At 42.6% G+C, this 22,652-nt stretch overlaps 2 protein-coding genes across 2 annotated transcripts; both read left to right on the top strand.

The window, feature by feature from the left end:
- Positions 1-3,159: 3,159 nt before the first annotated feature.
- On the top strand, positions 3,160-4,257 carry gngt2b (guanine nucleotide binding protein (G protein), gamma transducing activity polypeptide 2b). Its single transcript, XM_086139836.1, has 3 exons — positions 3,160-3,313; positions 3,404-3,492; positions 3,578-4,257. Exons 2-3 carry the CDS (start codon positions 3,409-3,411, stop codon positions 3,704-3,706), a joined length of 213 nt encoding a protein of 70 aa, XP_085995962.1. The 5' UTR covers positions 3,160-3,313; positions 3,404-3,408; the 3' UTR covers positions 3,707-4,257.
- Positions 4,258-6,065: 1,808 nt separating this feature from the next.
- Positions 6,066-14,480, top strand: LOC147215339 (inactive all-trans-retinol 13,14-reductase). The gene is made up of 11 exons (XM_086139430.1): positions 6,066-6,316; positions 7,371-7,553; positions 9,321-9,562; positions 9,636-9,831; positions 11,196-11,393; positions 11,465-11,584; positions 11,659-11,797; positions 13,004-13,113; positions 13,399-13,565; positions 13,646-13,805; positions 14,195-14,480. The coding sequence occupies exons 1-11, from the start codon at positions 6,160-6,162 to the stop codon at positions 14,362-14,364; spliced, it is 1,842 nt and encodes a 613-aa protein (XP_085995556.1). The 5' UTR covers positions 6,066-6,159; the 3' UTR covers positions 14,365-14,480.
- The last annotated feature ends 8,172 nt before the right edge of the window (positions 14,481-22,652 follow it).

Here is a 22,652-nt window from a genome sequence, read left to right as displayed (position 1 = left end):
GCAACAAATTGTGGGCAAGGAATAAAATTGTGGATAAAGAGTGAAATTAAATAGAAATAAAATTCAAGCTTCAAAGCATTTATTGTTATATGTGCAGAGTAGAAACGTGTTTCCCTGTACTTTCTGTCCGCAGCGCATTGGAATATTTGATGGTAAAATAGTGTAAACATTGTTATAAACATGATTATAGATATGACTGTGAACATTGCAATAGAACAGTGAGTAGAATACAATGCAATGAGACGTTTGAGTGTAGCTTAGTGTGCAACTCACCAAGTGCAGGTGCAAGGATGAGCGCAATTTTAGTGCAAATTAAGTGGCAGTAGAGAGGAATGGGTGTCAACTGTTTCAGTGAAAAGTTCAAGTAAAATAAACAAAATAAATACACATTTTACAATTGTATATATATATATATATATATATATATATATGTACACACACACACACACATATATATTCATTTATCTATTTTTATGTATTTATTTTTATTATTTATCATTATTATTATTATGTTTAAAAAATTATTTGAATAAATATCCAAAATATTTATCCAAAATAAATAATTATTTATAAATAATAATATTATTTATTATTAGGATGCGGGAGTGGTCTGCGAGGATCTTTTTGGCTGTCCTTAGTCTTGCTCACATTCAGCTTCAGACAGGAGGCTTCGCACCAGTCCTGGAGGGCTGAACCCTGGTGGAGTGAAGGACTATTCTGTTTAATTAATCGATCAATCAATCCATCAGCCTTATCTATAAAACTCTTATCAACCGCTTGCTCATTCATAATTCTGATTTTTAAGCGAGATCCTCCCATTAAAATACAGTGGCCTGTTGCATTTAGGAGGTGGGATAAAACACACACACATGTCACACAGATCTCACTAGATAATCAATACCTGGTATTGAACTAGTCTGACCAGCCTTGTGGATTGCAGGGAAACCCGAGATTTTTTTTTTCTCAAGAAATTTAAGGCCTTTTTGAAAATCAATAAGAAATGCACATACAAATACTCTATATTTTTAAAGTTTTCTGTAAATGTAACAAACAACATCAACAACATTGTTGATGTTAACAGTGCAAATGGTCAAGAGTAGAATGCAAATGTGCAGAGACACACATTCAATTCATTTATTTTTCTAATACAAACATTTCGTCAATTCATTTTTATTTCAATTGATTATCTACAACTATTTATCCCTTTTTTTAAAGTTTCTTTTAGTGTTAAGTGGCACCACATGAATAAACGATCACTACGACCAACCTACTGAGCCGGACGTGCTTGCTATGCCTCCTAGTGGCAGGAATGTATAAATGCATTGTTTTGTTGTTAATTAGCACCTAAAGAGAATTGACTTGATCTGATGATTCTGTCGGAAATCATCATTTCTAACATTAGTCTAATGAGAGACTAAATAGTTCCCCTGCAGAAGAGTATAACAGATTTCCATTGGGAGCAGAACGACTAAGTGGATCTATTTTCTGTTTTTCAAGCAAGTACATTTCTTTTAAACCCCCTGTGAGCATCCCTGATATGTTAACATATTTCCACCTCTGAATGTACGAAAATAATCTGTTTATAATTAACTTCCATATTTCAGTTCAATTTCCAAAGCGCAAAAGTTTGCGCCGTTTAAAATCGAGCGATTACTTTTCAAGTACGGGGTACAGGTGCTGAAACGAGACCTCGGTAATGATCACGGGCTTTAATCCGGTGACGTGTCTCGACTTAATCTTGAGTAGATGAGACTGACCCAGATCCTGAAATGGCTCCGATGGTGACCTCCTCCTGCGGGAGGTTTAGTCGAGGATCAGGAGTCCGCCTCCGCCGGCAGAGCGGTAAGAAAGGATGTCATCCTGGGGGATTACGGTTCACCTTCTCACAATTAGTCTGTGGAGTTTTCTGTGGTGTTCATACACAGCGATACGATCTGGACATCACGGAAAGCGCTTTTCAGAATGAAATCAAAAGCCCATGTTGACAATTATCCTGACATACTACCCTCACGCTTTTCGCTAAATAACAACCAAATTTTCATTTTCACCTCTATTTCTCCCATGTGTCCTCAAATGAGGACGGCGTGACTTTGTCTTAATGAATGATGAAAATAAAGCTGGATCAATAACAGGATTGATTGTTTGGCACGACTGTTATGCATTGGAATATTCCAACTGTCCCCAATTTGAGGACATTTTGCCAAAAAACCCGTCACGTTGGAAGACGATGGATTGATGGAGGATTCTTCTTTTTTTAACATTACCGTCAACCGACCTTGTGTCGGAATTTTTATGTGAATTTCGTGAAATTACGAATTACGTGTTTTCTTGTGTATTTATCTTCAATCTCAAGTGAATATTCCGTTGTTTATTTACATAGGAATGACCGAAACAAACACACTAAACTAACTAATCCCTAAAATCACAGAGAAGAAACCCTGTTCTGAGAAGAAACTGACGTTATTATTCGTAATACACCGCTCAAAAAAAATTAAGGCAACACTAAAATAAAAATAAATAATAATAATGATAAATAAATGCTACTTTGAATGTGGCGACAACAAAATCACACAGAAATTACCAACGGAAATCAAACGTATGAACCCACGGAGGTCTGGATTTGGAGTCAAACTCTAAATAAAAGTGGAAAAACACAATCCAGGCTGATGTAAATCCTTAAAACAACTCATTGGACAGTTTGATGTCACACAAGTGTGATTGACTTGGAGTTACAGTGTGTAGTTTAAGTGTCCCCTTTATGTATTTGAGCAGTATATATATACACATTATATATATATATATATATATATACACACACACACATATATATATGTATATATGTATGTATGTGTGTGTGTGTATATATACATACATACACACATATATATGTATGTATATATATACATATACACATATACACATATATATATGTGTGTGCATACATATGTGTACACATATATACACATATATATGTATGTATATATATATATATATATATATGTGTGTGTGTGTGTGTGTGTGTGTGTGTGTGTGATGGTAATGTGTGTCACTTTCGCCAACTTGCCTTCCAAGCGTCGTCGTCTCACTCACCCGCTTCCTGTTCCCGGGTCGCGACCTCCTGATTATTTAATCTCATCACGGCGGATTGGTGACATCAGGTTGGATCCCGTGGCGGTCGGGGATCATCCCGGGGGGATGAAGAGCAGCGGGACGGCAAACGTCCATCAGTGTGAAGAAGCAGCCGCACCAGACGGATGAGCTCTTAGGGGCCGACAGCACTTCTTCGATTATCGGGAATCCCGCCGTTCAGCAGGTAAGATTCACCTGGATTTAAGAAAACAACTTCGGCCTTTATCGTTCGTTTTTTCGAATTTTTTCAACACCGACGTCTCCTCCCCCGCAGCCAGGATGGCTCGGGATATGTCGGATAAAGAAATCCTGAAAATGGAGTTGGACCAGTTGAAGAAGGAAGTCAGCACGCCGAGGACACCGGTGAGTAGATGACGAATACACCTTCCAATGTCCTCCTGTTAAAACTGGATAAATGCGAATAAAATATCCCTCTTTTCGCCTACAGGTCGGAGCGAACTGCGCGGAAACCATCGCTTTTGTCGAGGAGCTGGCGCCCAACGACCCGCTGATAAAGGGCGTGCCGGACGACAAGAACCCCTACAAGGGAGACAAGGGCGGCTGCATAATAACATAACCCCCGGAAAACCCCCCCGGAGCTCCGTGGAGGTGCATTTTTTATGAAATCCGGTGGAACTTCAGTAGTTCGTAGGACAGCGAGATCCTCCCCTCATCCCTGGGATACTGTAAAAATACCAAAATGCTCCCCTTTTTTGAATTTGTAATTAAACGCACATAGTCGTACCAGCCCTCCACCCCTCGGCTCGGCTCTCACTGCACTTTCATCCGGGTTTATTGCGCGGGGCGACGGCGGCGGGAACGCGATATTCTCTGGCACGGGTCCACGCGGAGCGGGGCAAAGTCACGGCGGCCTCTTAGTCGAATCGGTAATAGGATTTCCCCCCTCCTGCCCTGTGAGAGCGGCTTCCTCTATCCCTTAAGCTTATTCCAGCGGCTTCCGTTTCGAGCTCCTCCATCCAATTAGCATCATTTTCAGTTCGGCGACAAATAAGATGCGCGTTGCAAAAAGGCAGCCGTCGGTCCGAGTGATTTTCTTTTTTTTTTTTTTTTTTTTTGGAAAAGCAGATTCTTTTTGTTTTTATCTCCAGCTTTCCAGTTACCTTGAGAGACACATATCAGCACCTTTGCTCAACCCGACCTACATGTTATTTACAGTTCCGAGGACCTTGGCGTCCGGTCAAAACATGTTTTCCATGAGCGTAAATGCACCCGGTGTCCGGTGTTGACGGTCTTGCGTCTGAAATGAAAATCTTTCCACCAGGATATAAGCTAAATGGCCAAAAAAGTAATTCGCCTTCTTGAAAAAGATAGCTAAAAAGCTCAATTAACCATAAATTCTGGATGATAGAGCGCACCTTTATATAGGCCACGCTGATTTTTAAAAGAAAAAAGAAATTGTACATAAATACAACGGGTGTCCCGGTTGAAACATGCGATATTAACACAGCAAGATGTTACAGGAAAGTTGTTTTTGAAAACTTTTGATTAAATAAATGACGGTAACATCTACAACTACCGGTTCATAACGCAATTTTTTTTTTTTGATGCCAAACTTACGTGCTGCAGCTCTATTCCCTTCATCGACATGCATTTCTCTGCGTCTTTTTCATGATGGGGGCGTGTGCAAAAAGCGCAAACTGTCCGATCGGAAGAAGGGTCGTAAATACAAGCGGGTTTGCCGAAACAGATTCATTGTTGGCGAAAGAAAGCGACTGTAATTACCCTATAAAATGCATACATTTACATAGTTGTGTGAGGTGTAGTTCTTAAAGCATTTCTAAAAAGTAGCGGCTTACATGCTGGAATTTATGTTAAATATTGAAAAACGATTCAATAATGATCTTGGCATTAGGACCGCAGGTACTGAAAAGCGTTGCTGAAAAACACGTGCGTGAAATCACAGGCTAACGATTCCATAGTCGGCCATTCATTGTGCTAAGCTAACTAGCATAATAAACATGACAATGGAGAACAACCTGGGCATTTTAGCTGAATTAATTTCCGATTTCCCTTAAGGTTTTCATTGTTGCTGCAAACAAAGATGACAATGAATTGAAAATTTAACTTAATTTAAGTTAATATAGTTGGTCATGGTTACATAAAAAAAATAAAGGTTTTTACTGTCTGAGGAGGTTGAATCAGTAATGAATCCACACCATGTTACATATTCAGTATGTTTATATATGAAAAAGAAACATGTTGGTGTGAGATTCCATAGCTCATCTTATCGCCGCTAAATGGTGCATATAATTGGATCAATAGCTTCAGGTCAAGTGTGGAAGGTCGGAGTCCATGCGTCGAGGATACGTAACAAACAAACTACCATTGTATTTTTGCCCATCTCCTTTGCCTCGCGTTGTACTTTGCATTTTTTTCCCCCCATAAAGCCGCCAAGGATGTAAATCCGTCTCGCCGGGACGGGCGACCCGCTGTCGGGACATCTGAGGGTTCGAGGACGTCGGCCGCAATGTTTTTTTTTTTTTTTCCGACGGCGTCGCCCTTATCGCGCCCGAAAGTGTCGAAACTTTGCGGTCCCGCTCAGGTGCACCGTCGTAAAGATATAAAAATCGAACACCACGTGAAAAAAGTCTGGTCTATTCGTCGGTATCAGCGCTTATCATAATTGCCTTATCAGATAAGAGAAATTGCAGCTATGTTATCCTAACATATTTCCTAAAATGGGATGGGGCGAAATTAAAAATGTTATATTTCCTTGACGTGGACACGACGTCGTTTCTTGCTGTTTTGTGCAAACGGGAACACGTATTCACGTATTCACACGCTAGAAAGGTGCAAAAAAGTCGCAAATCGCTTTCATTGTGACAAACAAGAGATTATGTCAATTTTTTATCTTTATTGCGTGGTGAAAAGCAAATCGCGCAACGAATCAAGCTCCTGCCCCCCTTGCGTGGACCTTTAGCACCGGGCGATAAAATTGGCTTTAAGAGCCGAGCGGCGCCCGGCGCTGCACAGTCCCTCTGAACTGATCCTTATTTCTTTAAACTCGCCATGTGGCTCCTGATTTTCTTGGTCTGGGTGGCGCTGTGGGCGGCGGGCACGTACTGGTACTTGTTTGGGAAGCGCAGCCCTTTCTCCCTGGAGTCGGTGAGGCCCCCCGGCCCCCGTGAGTTCGACCAGAAGAAGCGGGACAAGGTCATCAAGCAAGGTGAGGCCTTCTTCTACATCCTTTGCTAGGTTGCTTGCTTGTTATTTATACGGATTCTGGGTTTTCGCTGTTTGAAACCTGAGTGAGGCGGCAAACGAGCGAAAATGGTTCCCCTCCAGCTGCCACCTCCGTGGCAATAACTCATTTGTAAATGCTGGCCTGAAACCACAGTAGAATTGGACTCTTAAGTCTGGAGGCCTGCACTAAATAAATATAAATAAAACATCTAAAATGGAAAAAAAACAAAAAACAAATGTGAATAGATATACAAAGTATTTTCAATTATCTATCTATTACATTATATTATATTATATTATATTATATTATATTATATGTATCAAATTATTCCTTTTTGTTCATGGTTTTCCATGTTTTGGCTGCTTTTTCTACCCAAATAAATAAAAAAATGATATTATTATTATTATTTATTTTATTTATTTATTTTTGACATGATTAACATGATTAACATTATTATTACTATTAACATCATTATTATTATTAACATTATTGTTAATATTTGGGTATTATTATAATAGTAATTACAATGATGATAATAATAATAAACCGTATATTATTATTATTATTATTATTGTCATTATTATTGATATTACTTAATTGTCCATGTTTTTTTTACCAAAAAATTAAGTTGCTTTCAAATAACTATTAGAGGAATTATTACATTTTTTTATTTCAAAGAAATAAAAAAACTTGCGTAATAATAATAATAAAATAATATAAACGTAATAACTTGAATGGCTGAATTTTCAGTACATTATATAGAAGTTGGGAAATGCATCATTTGTGATATGCATGTATGTAACATATGGAACGTAGTCCTTGTTATGAGTGTGTTTTTGATAATGATGGTTGTAAATGTGTTGTAAAGTGTGTGTCTGTGTGTCATTGTGATTTATAGCCACAACCTTGTAAGGGGCCAATTAAGATAAAGGTGGTTTTTGAATTTTTTTTTAAGGGAAAGTTCAGCGGCGGCACTGTTACATCACCGCATCTCCTGATCTAGACACCGAAAAACGCGTTTTGTTTTCCCCTCCAGGTTTCAGCCTGGAAAAGGTCCCCGAGAACCTGGATGTCATCGTGATCGGCAGCGGCGTGGGGGGCCTGGCGGCCGGCGCCACGCTGGCCAAGGCCGGTAAAAGGGTTCTGCTTCTGGAGCAGCACGACCAGGCGGGCGGCTGCTGTCACACCTATGTGGAAAAGGGATTTGAATTCGATGTCGGTACGAAGAGCCGGGCCGACAAGGCGGACGCGCAGACGCGTCTGTGTTTTCGTGTCAAGGTCAAACACGATGATGCAACAGTTTATGGGACCCACTCACTTTTCAATCTGCACTACAAATGACTTTACATAATGTATATATATATACATAAAACCGCTCATCACCTGCTCATTCGCATGTTTTATAGAGAAAAACAAAACATTTACCCTGTCATTCATACGCCATTCATGCTCTCCTGTCATATAGAGACACACAATATTCCCCCTGTCATTCAATATTATAGACGTACAACCATTTCCCCTCTCATTCACGTTTTACAGAGACAACTATTCATACACGGATCCAGCGGCAGGCCGTGCTTTTCGCACCTAGGCCTTCAATAGTGCTTCATTTATCAATCCACCCCTCAATAACTGCTTCAAAACCCATCTTTTTATGCAGTTAGCGGACTGAAAGTGACAGACAAATTCTTTTCCTTGCTGCAACAGGCCAGCTAGCTTCGACATTGCCCGACCTTTCTTAGCCATGTCCAGCTTTTCTTGAAACGTCCATCTTGAAAATGGTCTTGACAATAAATCTGGAACCACATCCATTTCTCATCTTCCTCCAGCCATCGTGGGTTGACAAATAAGCTATTATATCAACGCTGGCTACAGATATGGCCTGCTAGCTCTGGCTAGTACGCTCTCTGACTATCCAATAAAAGGGCGTGTGACATGTTGACGTTACCACAGCCCTCTAGAAGGCCTTGGTGTCGCAACTCAAAATCTGATTGGTAGAAGCAACAGTTTCATTGACCCTTATTTTTTGCAAAAGGGCCCATGAATCTGATTCTTTTCATACTTTGACCCTGCCTGGCAACAAATAATGGCTGAAATATGATTGGTTAAATGCTTTGGTATGTTAATACACGTCTGGAAGCAGCACAGCCAAGGAAAAAGCTATGAAAGGAAGCGGACAGAGTATTCGGAATTATTTAATAAGTATTCCCAGACAAAATACAATCAAAAGCAGTCTGTTGTTCAGATATTTTTTTAGGCCAGCAGAGAAGGCATTGCAGGCCCTGACAGCCCACCGCTGCACAAATCACATTGAGGCAGATCATATTCACCCTATCATTCAGACGTCACATAGACACCCATTCACTGTATTGTCCACATATAACAGAGCGCCATACATTCACCCTCTCATTCAGATGTCATATAAGAATAAGAATAAGAATAAGAATAAGAATAAGAATAAGAATAAGAATAAGAATAACTTTATTTATCCCAAAGGAAATTGTTGTACCAGAGTTTCAAGTAAAACATAACAATAATAGATAATACTAGGAAGGAGGGAGAATAAGAAATCCAAATAAAAATATAGTGTCAAAGTCAAGGCTATAAAGTGTTTTAAGGTCTTATATATATATATATATACTATATATATAGTGACGTACGATATTCACCCTCTTACTCAAACATCATATAGACATACAACCATTCACCCCCTCATGTAGCCCCATACGTTCACCCTCCCATTCACAAATTATGTAGAAACACACAACATTCATCCTTTCATATCTAGGTCATGTATAGAAAAACAACATTCACATGTCACATTTTGAGATGCACGATATTCACCCTCTCATTCAATCGTACAGACGTACAACATTCACCCTCTCATTCATTTGAATGGGAATATTCAGCATTATGACGGTACAAATGACTGTATTATTCACACGTTATGTGGCGACACAATACTCACCCTTCGCCGTCCTCGCAGGTCTTCACTACATCGGGCAGCTCCACGAGAACAGCCTGCTGCGCATCATCTTCGACCAGCTGTCCGAAGGCCAGCTGGAGTTCCAGGAGCTGAACCAGCACTTCGACACGGTGCAGATCGGCCTGGGCCAGGACAGGAGGGAGTACACCGTCTTCTCCGGGAAGTCGGAGATGAAGACCCATCTGATGAAGCAGTTCCCGGACGACACCGAGGCCATCGAGACCTTCTTCAGAATCATGAAGGTATTTGTTTGTTTTGAAGATGATAAAACTTAGTTGAAGAGGTTCCAATGTCCAAACATTGTGTCCCGATCAGGTGTCGGCCAAGAAGACCCACTACCTGGCGACGCTGAAGCTGATCCCGCGTTGGGTCTCGCTCTTCCTCTTGAAGTCCGGTCTCGCCGGCCTGATCTCCCCGGTGTTCCGCCTGTCGGGCACGCCGGCGACGGAGTTGGTGAACTCTCTGACCAGCAACAAAGACCTGCACGTCATTTTCTCCTACCTCTTCTACGGTGAGCAGTGAGGACACAAACAAATGTCAATTTATAAACTCGTTTTAACCGGACGCGACACATCGGACGATCCAAATGTCGGCAAACGGTGCGTGACGATGAGAGGGTGAATTTATGTCGATGCAGGAGGCGGGAATGGATGTGTTTTATATATATATATGTATATATGTATATGTATATGTATATATGTATACAGGACTGTCTCCGAAAATTAGACGATTGTGATAAAGTTCTTTATATTCTGTAATGCAATTACAAAAACAAAAATGTCATACATTTCTGCATTCATTACAAATCAACTGAAACATCGCAAGCCTTTTATTATTTTAATATTGCTGATTATGGCTTACATCTTAAGAAAACTCAAAAATCCTATCTCAAAATATTAGAATTTCATGAAAAAATATTTTTTGTTTTTTTTAATTGCATTACAGAAGATAAAGAACTTTATCACAATAGTCTAATTTTCTGAGACAGTCCTGTATACATACATTTATATCAGTGACGTGCAGTCAGTAGAGGCAGGGGAGGCCGGGCCTCACCTGTCATCATGGAAACTAAAAAATGTAAAATGAAAAAAAAAATTAAATGGTTATATTTATTCAGTGATTTGTACATAAAGTTGTTTTTCACTTAACTTCACCATTTTTAGTTTTTTTTTTTCAAAATCGGTGAAAAAAAAAATCACTTTTACCGCTCAAATATGAAGAAGAGACTATGGATGGAGGTGACTATGGATTGCACAATGATTATGCTAACTTTGCTATCATGCTATGCACTGAGACCGTATTGCTGGCACTATTAAAATGCTCAAACACTTTAAATATATGAACTAAATTTCCATAGTTTAGCTGATGTATATAATGTTTTTCGTCAACAACTGTAACGTGTTTCTTGTAGTCATAAAACGACTGCGAAGAAACGTTAGGTGAGGCACGCAGTAGCGGTGCCTCATGGTAGGGGGCACTGGCGATCCCAGGGATCCTTCCTACTAATAAAATTAGCAATAGCAAGCTACAGTAAACGTCAGCCATAAAGCTCAGTGTACGTCACTGATTTACATATATAATTTAATTGTTTTATAAATTATAATTTATATATATATATATATATATATATATATATATATATATATATATATATATATATATAATTGGTGTGAGAGAGGAGGATCCAGAGAATGGGGTTAGATGGAGAAGGTTGATTCGCTGTGCCGAAATGTCACACGAGACAAGTGTCAGCTGTCACGAAAGCCCTGTTTTCGACCAAACATCAACATCTGAGCAACGTTGGCGGACGAAACTAGATACGCGGGATAAAGAGATAGCCAATCGATCATCGATTAATCCCTTGCGCGCCCTCAGGGGTTCCCCCCAAGGACTCCAGCATCCTGATCAACGCCCTCCTGCTCCACCATTACAAACGGGGCGCCTACTATCCCAAGGGCGGCGCCAGCGAGATCGCCTTCAACATCATCCGCACCATCCAGAAACACGGCGGGAGCTGTCTGGTCCGAGCCCCGGTGTCCCAGATCCTGGTGGACGACCAGGGGACGGCGTACGGTGAGAACCAGACGGGACGTCCTCCGCCTCCTCCGCCACCGTCGGACTGACGTCGGTGTGTCCCGTGACAGGTGTGAAGGTCAGGAAGGGTCGGGAAGAAGTGGAGGTTCACGCGCCGGTGGTCATTTCCAACTGTGGCATCTTCACCACCTTCCAGAAACTTCTCCCGCCTGAGATTCAAGTGAAACCAGGTGAGCGTCCGCCGCCCTCCTCTCTACTCGGACGAAGGTCGCGTCGCGTGATGGATCTCGCCCTCCTGTGCTAGAGATTCAGGAGAGGCTGGGCATGATGAAGCACGGGAGGGGATCCTTTCTGGTTTTCTCTGGTTTTGACGGAAGCGACGAAGAGTTGGGTCTGGAGTCCACCAACTACTGGCTGTTCAAGAACAACGACATGGACAAATCGTACGTACAAACGAAAGAAATTGATTAGTGCACCCGACATTTTCCATCTTTTCTAAAACAAAAGTAATGATTATTTTTCTCGAACGCGACAACATTAAGCTCAAGTGACATTTAATTGCAATTTTTTCTGAGTGGGCGCACTCATTGAATATATTATAACATAAAGATATAAGGCCAAATTCTTCTGAAAAAAAAGTTTCAAATCCATGTTTGTTCATAGGAGGCTCAATTTACTGGACTGGGCTGTGGCATTTCATAAAAATAAAAATGAAAATAAATGCAGAGACATTTCTAACCACAAGAGTGGGCATGCTAAAATCAATGATAACATAAGGATATAAGGCCAAAAGTTGCTGAAAAAAAGTTCCAAACCCATGTTTGTTCCTGGGAGGCTGAATTCTCTAACGTGGGCTGCGGCATTAAATAAAAATAAAAATGAAAATAAAAATAAAAATAAAAATAAAAATAAAAATAAAAATAAAAATAAAAATAAAAATAAAAATAAATGCAGAGACATTTCTAACCACAAGAGTTGGCACCCTAATATAAATTATTGCATAAAGATATAAGGCCAAATGTTGCTGAAGTTGGCGAGTCACTAGTGAAATTTCAGCAAAAGGAGATAAGACATCTTGCAATCTCTTCAGCAATCCAAAAAACAAAAATAGTAAAATAAGATTAAAAAAAAAGTTTCAAACCCATGTTTGTTCCTCAGAGGCTGAATTTACTGTACGGGGCTGCGGCATTTAAAAATTAAAAATAAAAATAAAAATAAAAATAAAAGTAACATAAATGCATTGACATTTTCAACCACAAGGGGGCGCTGTTACACAAACAATGAAACGTGATAAATCCACGGAGGGAAAACTTCCCAGGGTATTCTGGATATTTTTTTTTTTCTCATTCCTTTTTTTTTTCCATCTTGCAAGCTGACCTACACTTCACCAGAAAGACAACCAAACAGGGTATTATGGGATGTATGCATTTGTGCGTTAAACTGCTGTGTTAAAACCCTGCTCCGTCCTCCAGATGGTGCAGAGGATCAGTCAGAAGCCGCGGTTCGAATACTTGGTTTTACTTTATGTGTGACAAAAAGACTCAGCCCTAGTTTAGAGACAATGATCTGAATTTTCATGTGTATGTGTGTGTGTATGTGTGTGTGTGTGTGTGTGTGTTTTGTTTTGTATTTTATCTTTTTTTTCCCAGGATGGACGATTTCTTTGCATTGAGCAAAGAGGAAGCACCCGATAACATTCCCATGATGTTCATCACCATGCCATCTTCTAAAGACCCCGAGGCCAAAATCAGACACCCGGGTACAAAAGCAACACTTTTACCCTCCTGTTGCCGACTGGAAACCAGGGAGTTTTGTTTAATCACACAGATTCTTTCTAATCTGTGTTTTGTTGAGAGAAAATCAGCGCAAAAATTCATGAAATGACCAAAACCTTGGATTGAGCGACAAATAAGCCCAAGTCAGAATCATCTGAGATTTCACTCTAAAAATGGGAGAAAATAAGCGAAAACGAGCCAAAACTCCCGTCGAACTGACTTGTATGGTCACCAGAAGTTCATGTTTGAGAAAGGTTTCATGTCCGCAGGAAAGTCTTGCATGACCATCCTGACCATGGTGAAGTACGAGTGGTTCGAGGAATGGAAGGACACGACGGTGCGAAAACGGGGCTCCGATTATTACGACTACAAGATGAGATTTGCCAACAACTTGTTCGACTGGGCCTGCAGGTTGTTCCCTAAAATCAGAGACAAGGTAGGACGTCGTTCGACCTCTTTTCGTCACGTTTGCGCAAAAACGCCAGCCGCTTCACGCCGCCGCCGTCCGCTCTCCAGCTGGTCTTCCAGGACGTGGCCACGCCGCTGACTAACATGCACTACCTGGGCGCCCAACGGGGGGCCATGTACTCCGCCGAGCACAATGTGGAGCGTTTCCAGGCGGAGATGGTGGCGAGGAACAGATGTGACACACCCGTCAAAAACCTCTTCATCTCAGGTGGGGAACGTGGAGGAAAAAAAACCTCCATGAAGATTTGGAAGCTGAAGATGGGCGGCCATTTTTTTTCTCTAAACGCGGCTGGGAAACGCAAAAGCGGGCGAGTCTTCGCTCGGACACTCAGACGCTTTTTTTTTGGGGGGTTGAAACTGGGCCGAAAACAACCTTTTTACGAGCTTTGAAACACTCATTCATATAATAAACTGGAGAATTAAAGCCAAATATGAAAAACCAATGAAACGCAAAGTAGAAATGGTGCGGCTGATGATCGTGCCAAACAATATCAGTGACGTTTTTAACTGTAATTTGTTATTTTTAAAATCCAAGCATGCAGATTTTGCAGGATTCCTGCAGCTGCAGAAGCTCCTAATCCAGACTGTCTTCTCCAGGCCAGGACGTGTTCAGCTGCGGGATCGCCGGAGCCTTGCACGGCGGCATCCTCTGCGCCTCCGCCGTCCTGGATCACATCGTCTACATCGACCTGCTCCTCCTCAAGAAGAAGCTGAAGAGGAGGAAAGCCAGGGAGCTGGCCCGGCTGGCCCAGAAGAAACTGCAGTGAGATGGTCTCGGCGCCGCCCCCTCTGGTGGATCACTGCACCCGGACGGCGGGGAAACCTTTTTCACCGGTGGAGATGATAAGGCGTGTTTTTAAAGCAGTTTCCAGAGCTAAAAAAGTCAATAACAGGCTGGCGATTGTGCGCCGTTTAGTAGGTTATGATGCTTTTCCAGCTGAACTTGTCGCCACGGCGTCCTCGGTAAAGGACTCCGGTTTGATGAAACATGACGGAGAGGAGGTTGGGGGGGGGACGTGGACTCTGAAATACCACCAGAATGAGCCACGTGTTTCTGGTGCATCGCTCGGTCTGGAGCTCTGCAACAACGCCCCGGCAGAAACACGGCTCTCCTCTATTTTTTTTTTTTTTTTCCACCTCTTTTCAACCGCCCGTGTTCATTCCATAACAATTCGACCCCAGATCTGATCCCGCTCCACGTCCTCTCGTAAATCACGGAGGGGATTCGTGACGACTCTTTCGAATCGTCCTGCCATCGTCGGAGCAGGAGAAGCTTCGCGAATTCGTTGTAAATGATTTGATCCTTCTGCTCTGTTTTAGCGCAGTCACTGCTATGATTCGTTTTCTTTTCAAACTTGAAATTGAAAGTTATATTTATAGCATTTTTTATTTAGAATATGTGCGCAACGTGTGGTCGGTGCTTCCCTTCCCTTCCAAAAAGGTCCTGGGTTCCATTTCCGACTACTTTTTCTCCCACAGTCCAAAAAACACACGTCCGCTTCATCGAAAACCCGAAATTGGCCACTTTTCTTTCCATGACATTTGCATGAAGGGGTAAATGCTCGCTTTTGTGTGAATGGGTGACTGAATGGTTGCATGTCTACACATGCACATATGGTCGCAATTGTATTGCAATTGAGCCCGCCTTATTTCTGTAATCAAGTAAAAATCTGTTCAGTTTTATATTGAAAATTAAAAAAAATAAAATAAAAAAATATATTAATTACATTGCATTACATTACATTGCATTTGGCAGACGCTTTTATCCAAAGCGACTTACAATAGAGGACATAGGGATTGCAAATACACTTGCAAATACACGATGCACAGGAAATATACAGAACAGTAAGCTTGGGTTAGTGAGGGTTTTTTTTTTTTTTTGTTTTGTTTTTTTGGACAGAGACACACAAACGTACACACACACACACACACACACACACTGCATAGCTTAACTTGCTGCCAACCTGATCTGGGGCATCAGCGCAGTAAAAAGTCCTGAAAGAGAAACGTTTTTACCTGTTTCTTTATAATAATTATATTAATGTAAAATATATAAAATATATAAAATATTTTAAAAAATTTTTCTAGCTCCCGGTCAATCTGTAGTTTTATGATTGGAAATCTGCATCCTACAGGCGCTTGTACGATGTGTGTATTTGAATTTCTGCTCCACTTGGAATATTAAAATATATTAAATTAAGCGTTTTTAAGGGAGTAGCGGTTAGATAAGGACAGTAAAAATCATTAGGAGTCACCGGTTATGTCAGACGGATGACCGGACCCCTCAGGCGGTGTTGAAATAACATCACGGACCCCCCCGCGGGTTCTGTTCCCACCTATGTTGTCGTGACCCGGCGTCTCACCCCGGTGCTGTTTGGTTAAGCGTTGAAATCAAACATTTCGGGAGGAAACCCCAGACTTCCTGCACTAAGTGAACATTTCCTCAGTAAACGGCGGACAGATCGGCGGTCTGGGGACGGAGGAGGGGGTCCGAGGACATGAATGCCTCCTCTGTCCGGGCGACCGGTGGGAAGCGAATACCTCCCTCGCTGGGTGAACCTCCATCCCGCTCCTGCAAACACTGGGAAAGTGCTGCGGCGCTGAGACAGATATCCCACTTCGACGCTTCAAACGACCCAAACCAAAGCGACAGGGGTGAAACCTGCTCGGCCGTGACGTGCACGATGTGGCACGAAGCTGTAAATGAATCAGAGGAATGAAAACAACCGGCGACGTGCAGTCAGTAGAGGCAGGGGAGGCCGGGCCTCACCTGTCATCATGGAAAGAAAAAAAATGCAAAATGAAAAAATAAATTAAATGGTTATATTTATTCAGTGATTTGTACTATAAAGTTATTTTCCTCATAGCTTCACCATTTTTAGTTATTTTTTTTCAAAATTGCTAGAAAAAATTCACATTTACCGTTCAAATATTAAGAAGAGACCTGCAGTGACATGGCAACCAGCTGAGCCCACTATGGATTGCGCAATGATTCTGCTAACTGTGCTAGCATGCTATGCACTGAGACCGTATTGCTGTATCTGTGGATGCTGTATCTGTGGATGCCACTATTAAAAAACTATTTAAAAACCCTCTTAATATGTGCTAAATTACCATAGCTTACAACTGTAACGTGTTTCTTGTAATCATAAAACAACTAAGTGAGGCACGCAGTGACGGTGCCTCACTGTAGAGGGCACCGCTGATCCCAGGGATCCTTCTTACGACTCGGCTACAGAATAATAGAATTAGCAATAGCAAGCTACAGTAAACAGTTCGCAAGTCAAGAATTAGCAATAGCAAGCTACAGTAACAGGTTAGCGAGTCAAGTGCAGCCATACAACTATTTTTTTGCCGATCTCATCGGGCTGTGTGGCTCACAAACGGTGAGGGATGAATGTAAATCTTCTGGACAGCTTCTCAACTTTTTGGCCCAGAAGGATCTTGTTCAAATTGTTCCTGAGGCGACAAAGTCGCTCCGGCCGGTGGTCACCGTTTCGGCTACGACAGCATCGACGGGAGCTCAGTCTCGGCACCGAAAAGACTCAAAACACACAGTCGGAACAGGACCGATCAAGGACGACTGTCTTCTCTGGCAGTGATTTCCATTAAGTCAGAGAGACTTTTAAACTGAAGAAAGATAAGGAAGACTTCTACAAGCAAGTTATCGATGCTTCAGAAGGAGCGGAAGTAAAGGTAAGAGATAATAAAGTTTTTTTTACATGTGCTTTTTTCTATGCTACAGTTTATATATCTAAAGAATCCTGATATGATATTTTAAACAAAACACATCAACCGCTGACAATAAAATGGTGAATAAGCTTCTCTGTAGGGTTCATATGTGAGACGTGCAACCATTCACCTTCTCGTTTGCACGTCCCATAGAAAGCCGTCATCATTTTTAAATGACACACAATCGCTCCATATGAATACAAAAAGACTCATTGGACATTTGAAAGTGACTGACATCAGTCAGGATCTGGTGGACTTTGTTGTGGTCTGGAATATATATGTGATTTTTTTTCTAAATGTTAAATGCGAACATAGTGGATTAAATAAGGGTTTTTAATCTAATTTTTATTTTATTTTATTTGATTAATTTGAATTTAATTCAATTTTTATTTTATTTTATTTTATTTTATTTTATTTTATTTTATTTTATTTTATTTTTCAATCAATAAGTTTATTGATAAGCACCTAGGTCTCAAAGGGTCAGATTCAACCGCAGTGTGTTTGGCACTCTTTTATTGTGTCTTCAATATCAGGATACCTGAAATCTTTATTTTGGGTTTTCGCTGTCACCGTTTTATTGTTACCATGACAACGTCAGCGGGCAACAAAGGAAATTTTTTTTGTTTTTTTCCCCGTTATGGACGCACTGTAGCAGTTGATGAATTTCTTTCTTTTCTCTGCGTTAAAAGAAAAAAAAAAACCAATGTAATCTCATATCTATTTTGGCTTGAACCTTTCCGTTAAACTTGTCTCATTCAGTTTAAAAAAAAATTTGAAACTTAGTTTTCAGGGGGAAATTTCCTCCAGCCCTTCAAATCACTCTGATCCTTTCACAAACGCTCCCTTCGTCCTTTCGCGCCAGAAAATCACGCTCGCCGTTGATAGAGAAGCAAATAATCTCCGCAGAAATAGAGATTTCAGAGGGGAGTTAAAGCTTTTTCTTTGTCGGCGCAGACACCATTTCCACCCTTTCCCTTTGTCTCCCCTCCCGCCGCCTCCCCCACAGGCGACTCCCACATGTTTAGACACGCTCTTAGATCTTAGGGTGAGTCTCAGCTTCGGCGCCGTCCATCACCCTCAAAAACTCTCAAAAAAATCAAGGTGGAGAGCGTCGGATTCGCGTGAATCCAACAACACGCCGCCGCTTCATTACAAACATTACAAACAGCGTTCCTGCAGACTCCAGCTCGGGGATTATTCATGCATCTGGGCTCTCGTCCCTTCTTTTTTTTTTTTTTCTTGTCTTTTCTTTTCCAGATGTTGGAGCTCCGCCCCGCCGGGTCCGGCCAGCAGCCACAGCTGCTACCAATCTGAAAACTCATAAGGCCGTCTGCAGAGGAGGACGGCACCCAGGACTGCAGGCTCCGCCCCCTTGACCTTTACCTCCTAATGTTAGCAAAATGTATAATCTTTAAATACGATTTGTTTACTTGCATTTACATAAAGCCGCTGTCGGGGTTGGTTTCCCATCCCGTACCGATCGCAGGACCCGAAGTTTATATTGAGATGAACGGAAAAGCCGTCGGGGGGGGGGGGATGGCGTCGACGTGGAGGTGATGTTTAGCATCTTCTGCTCGTGGTTCTTCCAAATCTAAATCTCCACGAACGGCCGAACCGCCGACCGAAACATCACCCGACTCTTAAAACATCGGCCGCCGAGGAGTCTCTCCTCTCCGCTCGCCTCGAGATTCAGAAAAAGGGAAAGGATCTTGGCGGGGGATTTACTTTTCCTCCTCAGCTGTTTGTGATATTTCCACCGGACTGCCGAGCAGAACGTTGGACTGTAAATTACGTTGCGTGTTGGAGGTTCGGCCCGGGGGAAGAAGAATGTGAGGGCAGGAAACGGGAGGCTGAGAAAAAGGATAACAGTTTAAAAAAAAAAAAGTATTCTTTCATTCATTCACTGCTTATGGTGCATTCAAGGTCCCATTGGAGCCGATCCCAGCTGTCATTGGACAGGAGGCGGAGTCAATCACCTGTCAATCAAAGGGCCTACGGGAAGCAACTGTTGTCGTATTCATTCGTTCATTCGGTTATCGTGCGTGAAGGGTAGCGTTGGGGGCGGAGCCTCTCCCAGCTGATGTCGGGCAAGAGGCGGGGCTTAAGAGGGACCGGTCGCCTGTCAATCACGAGACATTCACTCTGCCGTGGTTGAAAGAAACATCACCTCCACGTCGACGCTACGTGGAGCGAGCTAATCAAAGTCCTATGAAATTCAGTTTATTTTATTATATTTTTTATAAAGCTCACGTTTCTAGTTCTGGGAGTAAACCTCATCATCGGTGGTATTTCTGCACATGAACATTTTTCTCACTCTTCTTTGACTTGCTGTTCGCTTAGCTAACACTGACGTTAGCGGCGGCTAACACGGCTAACACTTCATCACTCACAACGCTCTTTGAACGCTCTTTCGGAAACATTTGGGACATTTACATAAATATAACACGGTTGAGTTATGCAACGATGAGAATTAGGGGAGGGAAGCTATGAAGCTATGTGGAGCGAGCTAATCAGTCTCATGCAATGCATTTCATCACTATTTTTTTTCAATTTTTTTATAAAGCTTAGGTTTCTGGTTCTGGGTGTAAATCTCATCATCTGAGATAATTCTGCACGTGAACATTTTTCTCTCTCGTGTCTGACTTGTTCACTAAGCTAACACCAACGTTAGCGGTGGCTAGCACTTCATCACTCATAATTTTAAAATCAGCTACAACTGCATTGGTATCCCTGTGAACGCTCTTTTCAGAAACATTTGGAACATTTACATAAAAATAACACGGTCTAGTTATGTAACTATGAGAATTAGGGGAGGGAAGCTATGAAGCTACGTGGAGCGAGCTAATCAGTCTCATGAAATGCATTTCATCACTATTATTTTTTAAATTTTTTATAAAGCTCAGGTTGCTAGTTCTGGGTGTAAATCTCATCATCTGAGATAATTCTGCACGTGAACATTTTTCTCTCTCGTGTCTGACTTGTTGTTCGCTAAGCTAACACTGACGTTAGCAGCGGCTAACACTTCATCACTCGCCACAGCATCAGTGCCATTCGGGGCATTTACACAAAAATCACACGGCCTCTCAGAGGAGGGAAGCTACGTATGCTAATTGCGATGCCCCTGTGTTCAAATGAAAGAGTTAAACTCCTCCAGCCTTCACACCCATCTGCTCCACCTCCTCCTCCCTGCAGACGCCTCAGACATCAACCGGCGTCTCGCGTTTCACCGTTTTCCTCCTGACGTCCTCGACTCCTTCCCGCCCATCGACCTCCATCCCCATCCACGCCCTCAACCCCTCCGCGGAATAATGTGCGCGTCCGCATTCGTCACCGCCCCGTGTTTACACGGTGAGCTGGCGTGGGAGTGGGGTCGGGGAGAACGCTGGAGATTACGTGCGCTAGAGGGGGCTCTTCTGCGGCCCAGTCCTCCTCCCCCCGACCGCTTGGTACTCGGTGTGCTTTGTCAAAACCACCTTCGAGATGAAGCTTCTCCTAGTTTGAGTCCATTGGTGTTTTTAACCCGGTGCCAATTTGAAAGCGAGTGGGAAGGAAGTGACATGGTAAACACCGTTAGCTATTCTAGCTTTAGCTTCCGGTGGTAATCAATCAAAAAATCGCCGTAATAACAGGATGTCATCGAGGAGTGACCGGAAAGAAAGCATTGACCTCCTAAACTTTAGAAATGTAGTAAAATCAGAAATCACAGGCCAGCTCAAAAAATTAAGAATAAATCTTACAGGGGTAGCATGTTGGCTAGCGCTAACACCTCACAGCCAGAGGGTCCCTTGTGTGGAGTCGCCACGCTCTCCTCATGGGTTCCTCCTGGTTCTCCAGGTTCCTTCACACTCCAGAACAGAAGGTTCACTGGAGACCCTTGCCGTAATTTTCAGACGATAAGCCGCGACTTTTTACACTTAAACAACGATGCAGCTAATATATGGATTTTTGGTGGGGGGGCTAACGAGCTTCACGCCGCTAAAACATTTATCTTCGTCACATCGGACCGATAAAATGACCGGGAAATTCTGAATCCGTTCAACTCCGACACCGAAGAAGACGACTTTGACGGTTTTAATGCGCAGGAGGAAGCCCGAGATAGCGATCGGCTGGCCGGTGCAGCTCATATTGAGTTGCGCTCAATAATCCGGAAATGACAGTAATTTCCCAGCCGTGTGAATGAAGGAGTGAACGGTTGGACTGCTGACAGAATGAAAGAGTGAACGTTTGCACGTTTGCATATAACGTGCGACTGAGAGAGCGAATGTCTGTTTGTCTTTTGTCCCGGGAATGAGAGCGTGAATGTTTGCATGTGTCTATATGTGACGCTTTGATTGACAGGTCCAGGGAACCCCTCATCTCAGCCAATGACAGCAGGGATAACTCACCCCCCCCCCCCGCCACAAGTGGTCCAGATAATGAATGAATGAATGAATGAATGAATGAATGAATGATCTCTTCCAGGACTTTAAAATCTAACATCAACATGCACAAATATGTCTAGTATATTTTATTCTCAAAAATCAACTTCCAGTCTTTTCCCAGATCCTCTGCAGGCCTTTTTTTTCTTGCACACTTCGCACGCGGGTGCAGAGTTTGCCGAAGCGTGTCGAGGCCCCTGTTCCTCACGCGCCGCCTGTTTACTTTTAGCATTTCGCACAGTTATGAGGAACCGCCTGAGCAAACGGCGCCGCGCCGAGCCGCTTCCTGGACTCGTCTCCCGGGACGCGAATACCCGCTTCAGAATCGGGGCGTCATCGTCCGTCTCCTATCTGGTCTCCAGCTGACTGACGCTAATTCCTGATGGCTTGCAGAGCCTCTGGTGGAAGGGGAACGGGGGGTGTTTTCTCTGGGCTCAGCTCAAAGGCCCCTCCCGGGGGAATCGTAGAGACATGTTTTTACTCCATAGGCAGCACGAGGCGCCTCCATGAACGACCCGGACGCCGGCCAGAGGAAAGAGCAAGAAGGCCGAGTCTGAAAACGAAGTATTTCATCTCAGGTCGTCCAAACTGCAGAGGCAAAGCGACGTAAACGCTTGTTTTTTTTCCTCGGCAGGCAAGGAACCACAACCGCAGACTCCACCTTTTCGCCCTCTGGTCTGGGAGTCCTTCCGCTCACTCCCGGCTGGGAGGGTCGGGCTCGCGAGCACAAAGAAAGCAGAGGCCCGTCCGGCTATTTTGGACGCGGCTGAACCGAAAGAGGGGAAAAGAAATGTGTTTCAGTTCATGGCTGCTGGTTTTCTAAGAGATTAGAAAGGAACGTTTAAAATAAGTGATAATAAATGATGGCGAGGTGAGCGAGGGAGGTCTTTATATCCCCTTCCTCG

The sequence above is a fragment of the Fistularia commersonii genome, chromosome 32 (genome assembly GCF_037954325.1).
Source record: "Fistularia commersonii isolate RoL2024-O1a breed Wild chromosome 32, RoL_Fcom_v1.0, whole genome shotgun sequence".
NCBI classification, from domain to species: Eukaryota; Metazoa; Chordata; class Actinopteri; order Syngnathiformes; family Fistulariidae; genus Fistularia; species Fistularia commersonii.
This window is presented reverse-complemented; position numbering and strand designations above follow the sequence as displayed.

Excerpts from the sequence above, each read along its gene's own strand:
- LOC147215339 (XM_086139430.1), top strand. The coding sequence starts at position 6,160 with ATGTGGCTCCTGATTTTCTTGGTCTGGGTGGCGCTGTGGGCGGCGGGC. Across the intron at positions 11,394-11,464 it reads CGACCAGGGGACGGCGTACG|GTGTGAAGGTCAGGAAGGGT; the intron begins GTGAGAACCAGA and ends GTCCCGTGACAG. Across the intron at positions 11,585-11,658 it reads TGAGATTCAAGTGAAACCAG|AGATTCAGGAGAGGCTGGGC; the intron begins GTGAGCGTCCGC and ends CTCCTGTGCTAG.
- gngt2b (XM_086139836.1), top strand. The coding sequence starts at position 3,409 with ATGGCTCGGGATATGTCGGATAAAGAAATCCTGAAAATGGAGTTGGAC. Across the intron at positions 3,493-3,577 it reads TCAGCACGCCGAGGACACCG|GTCGGAGCGAACTGCGCGGA; the intron begins GTGAGTAGATGA and ends TTTCGCCTACAG.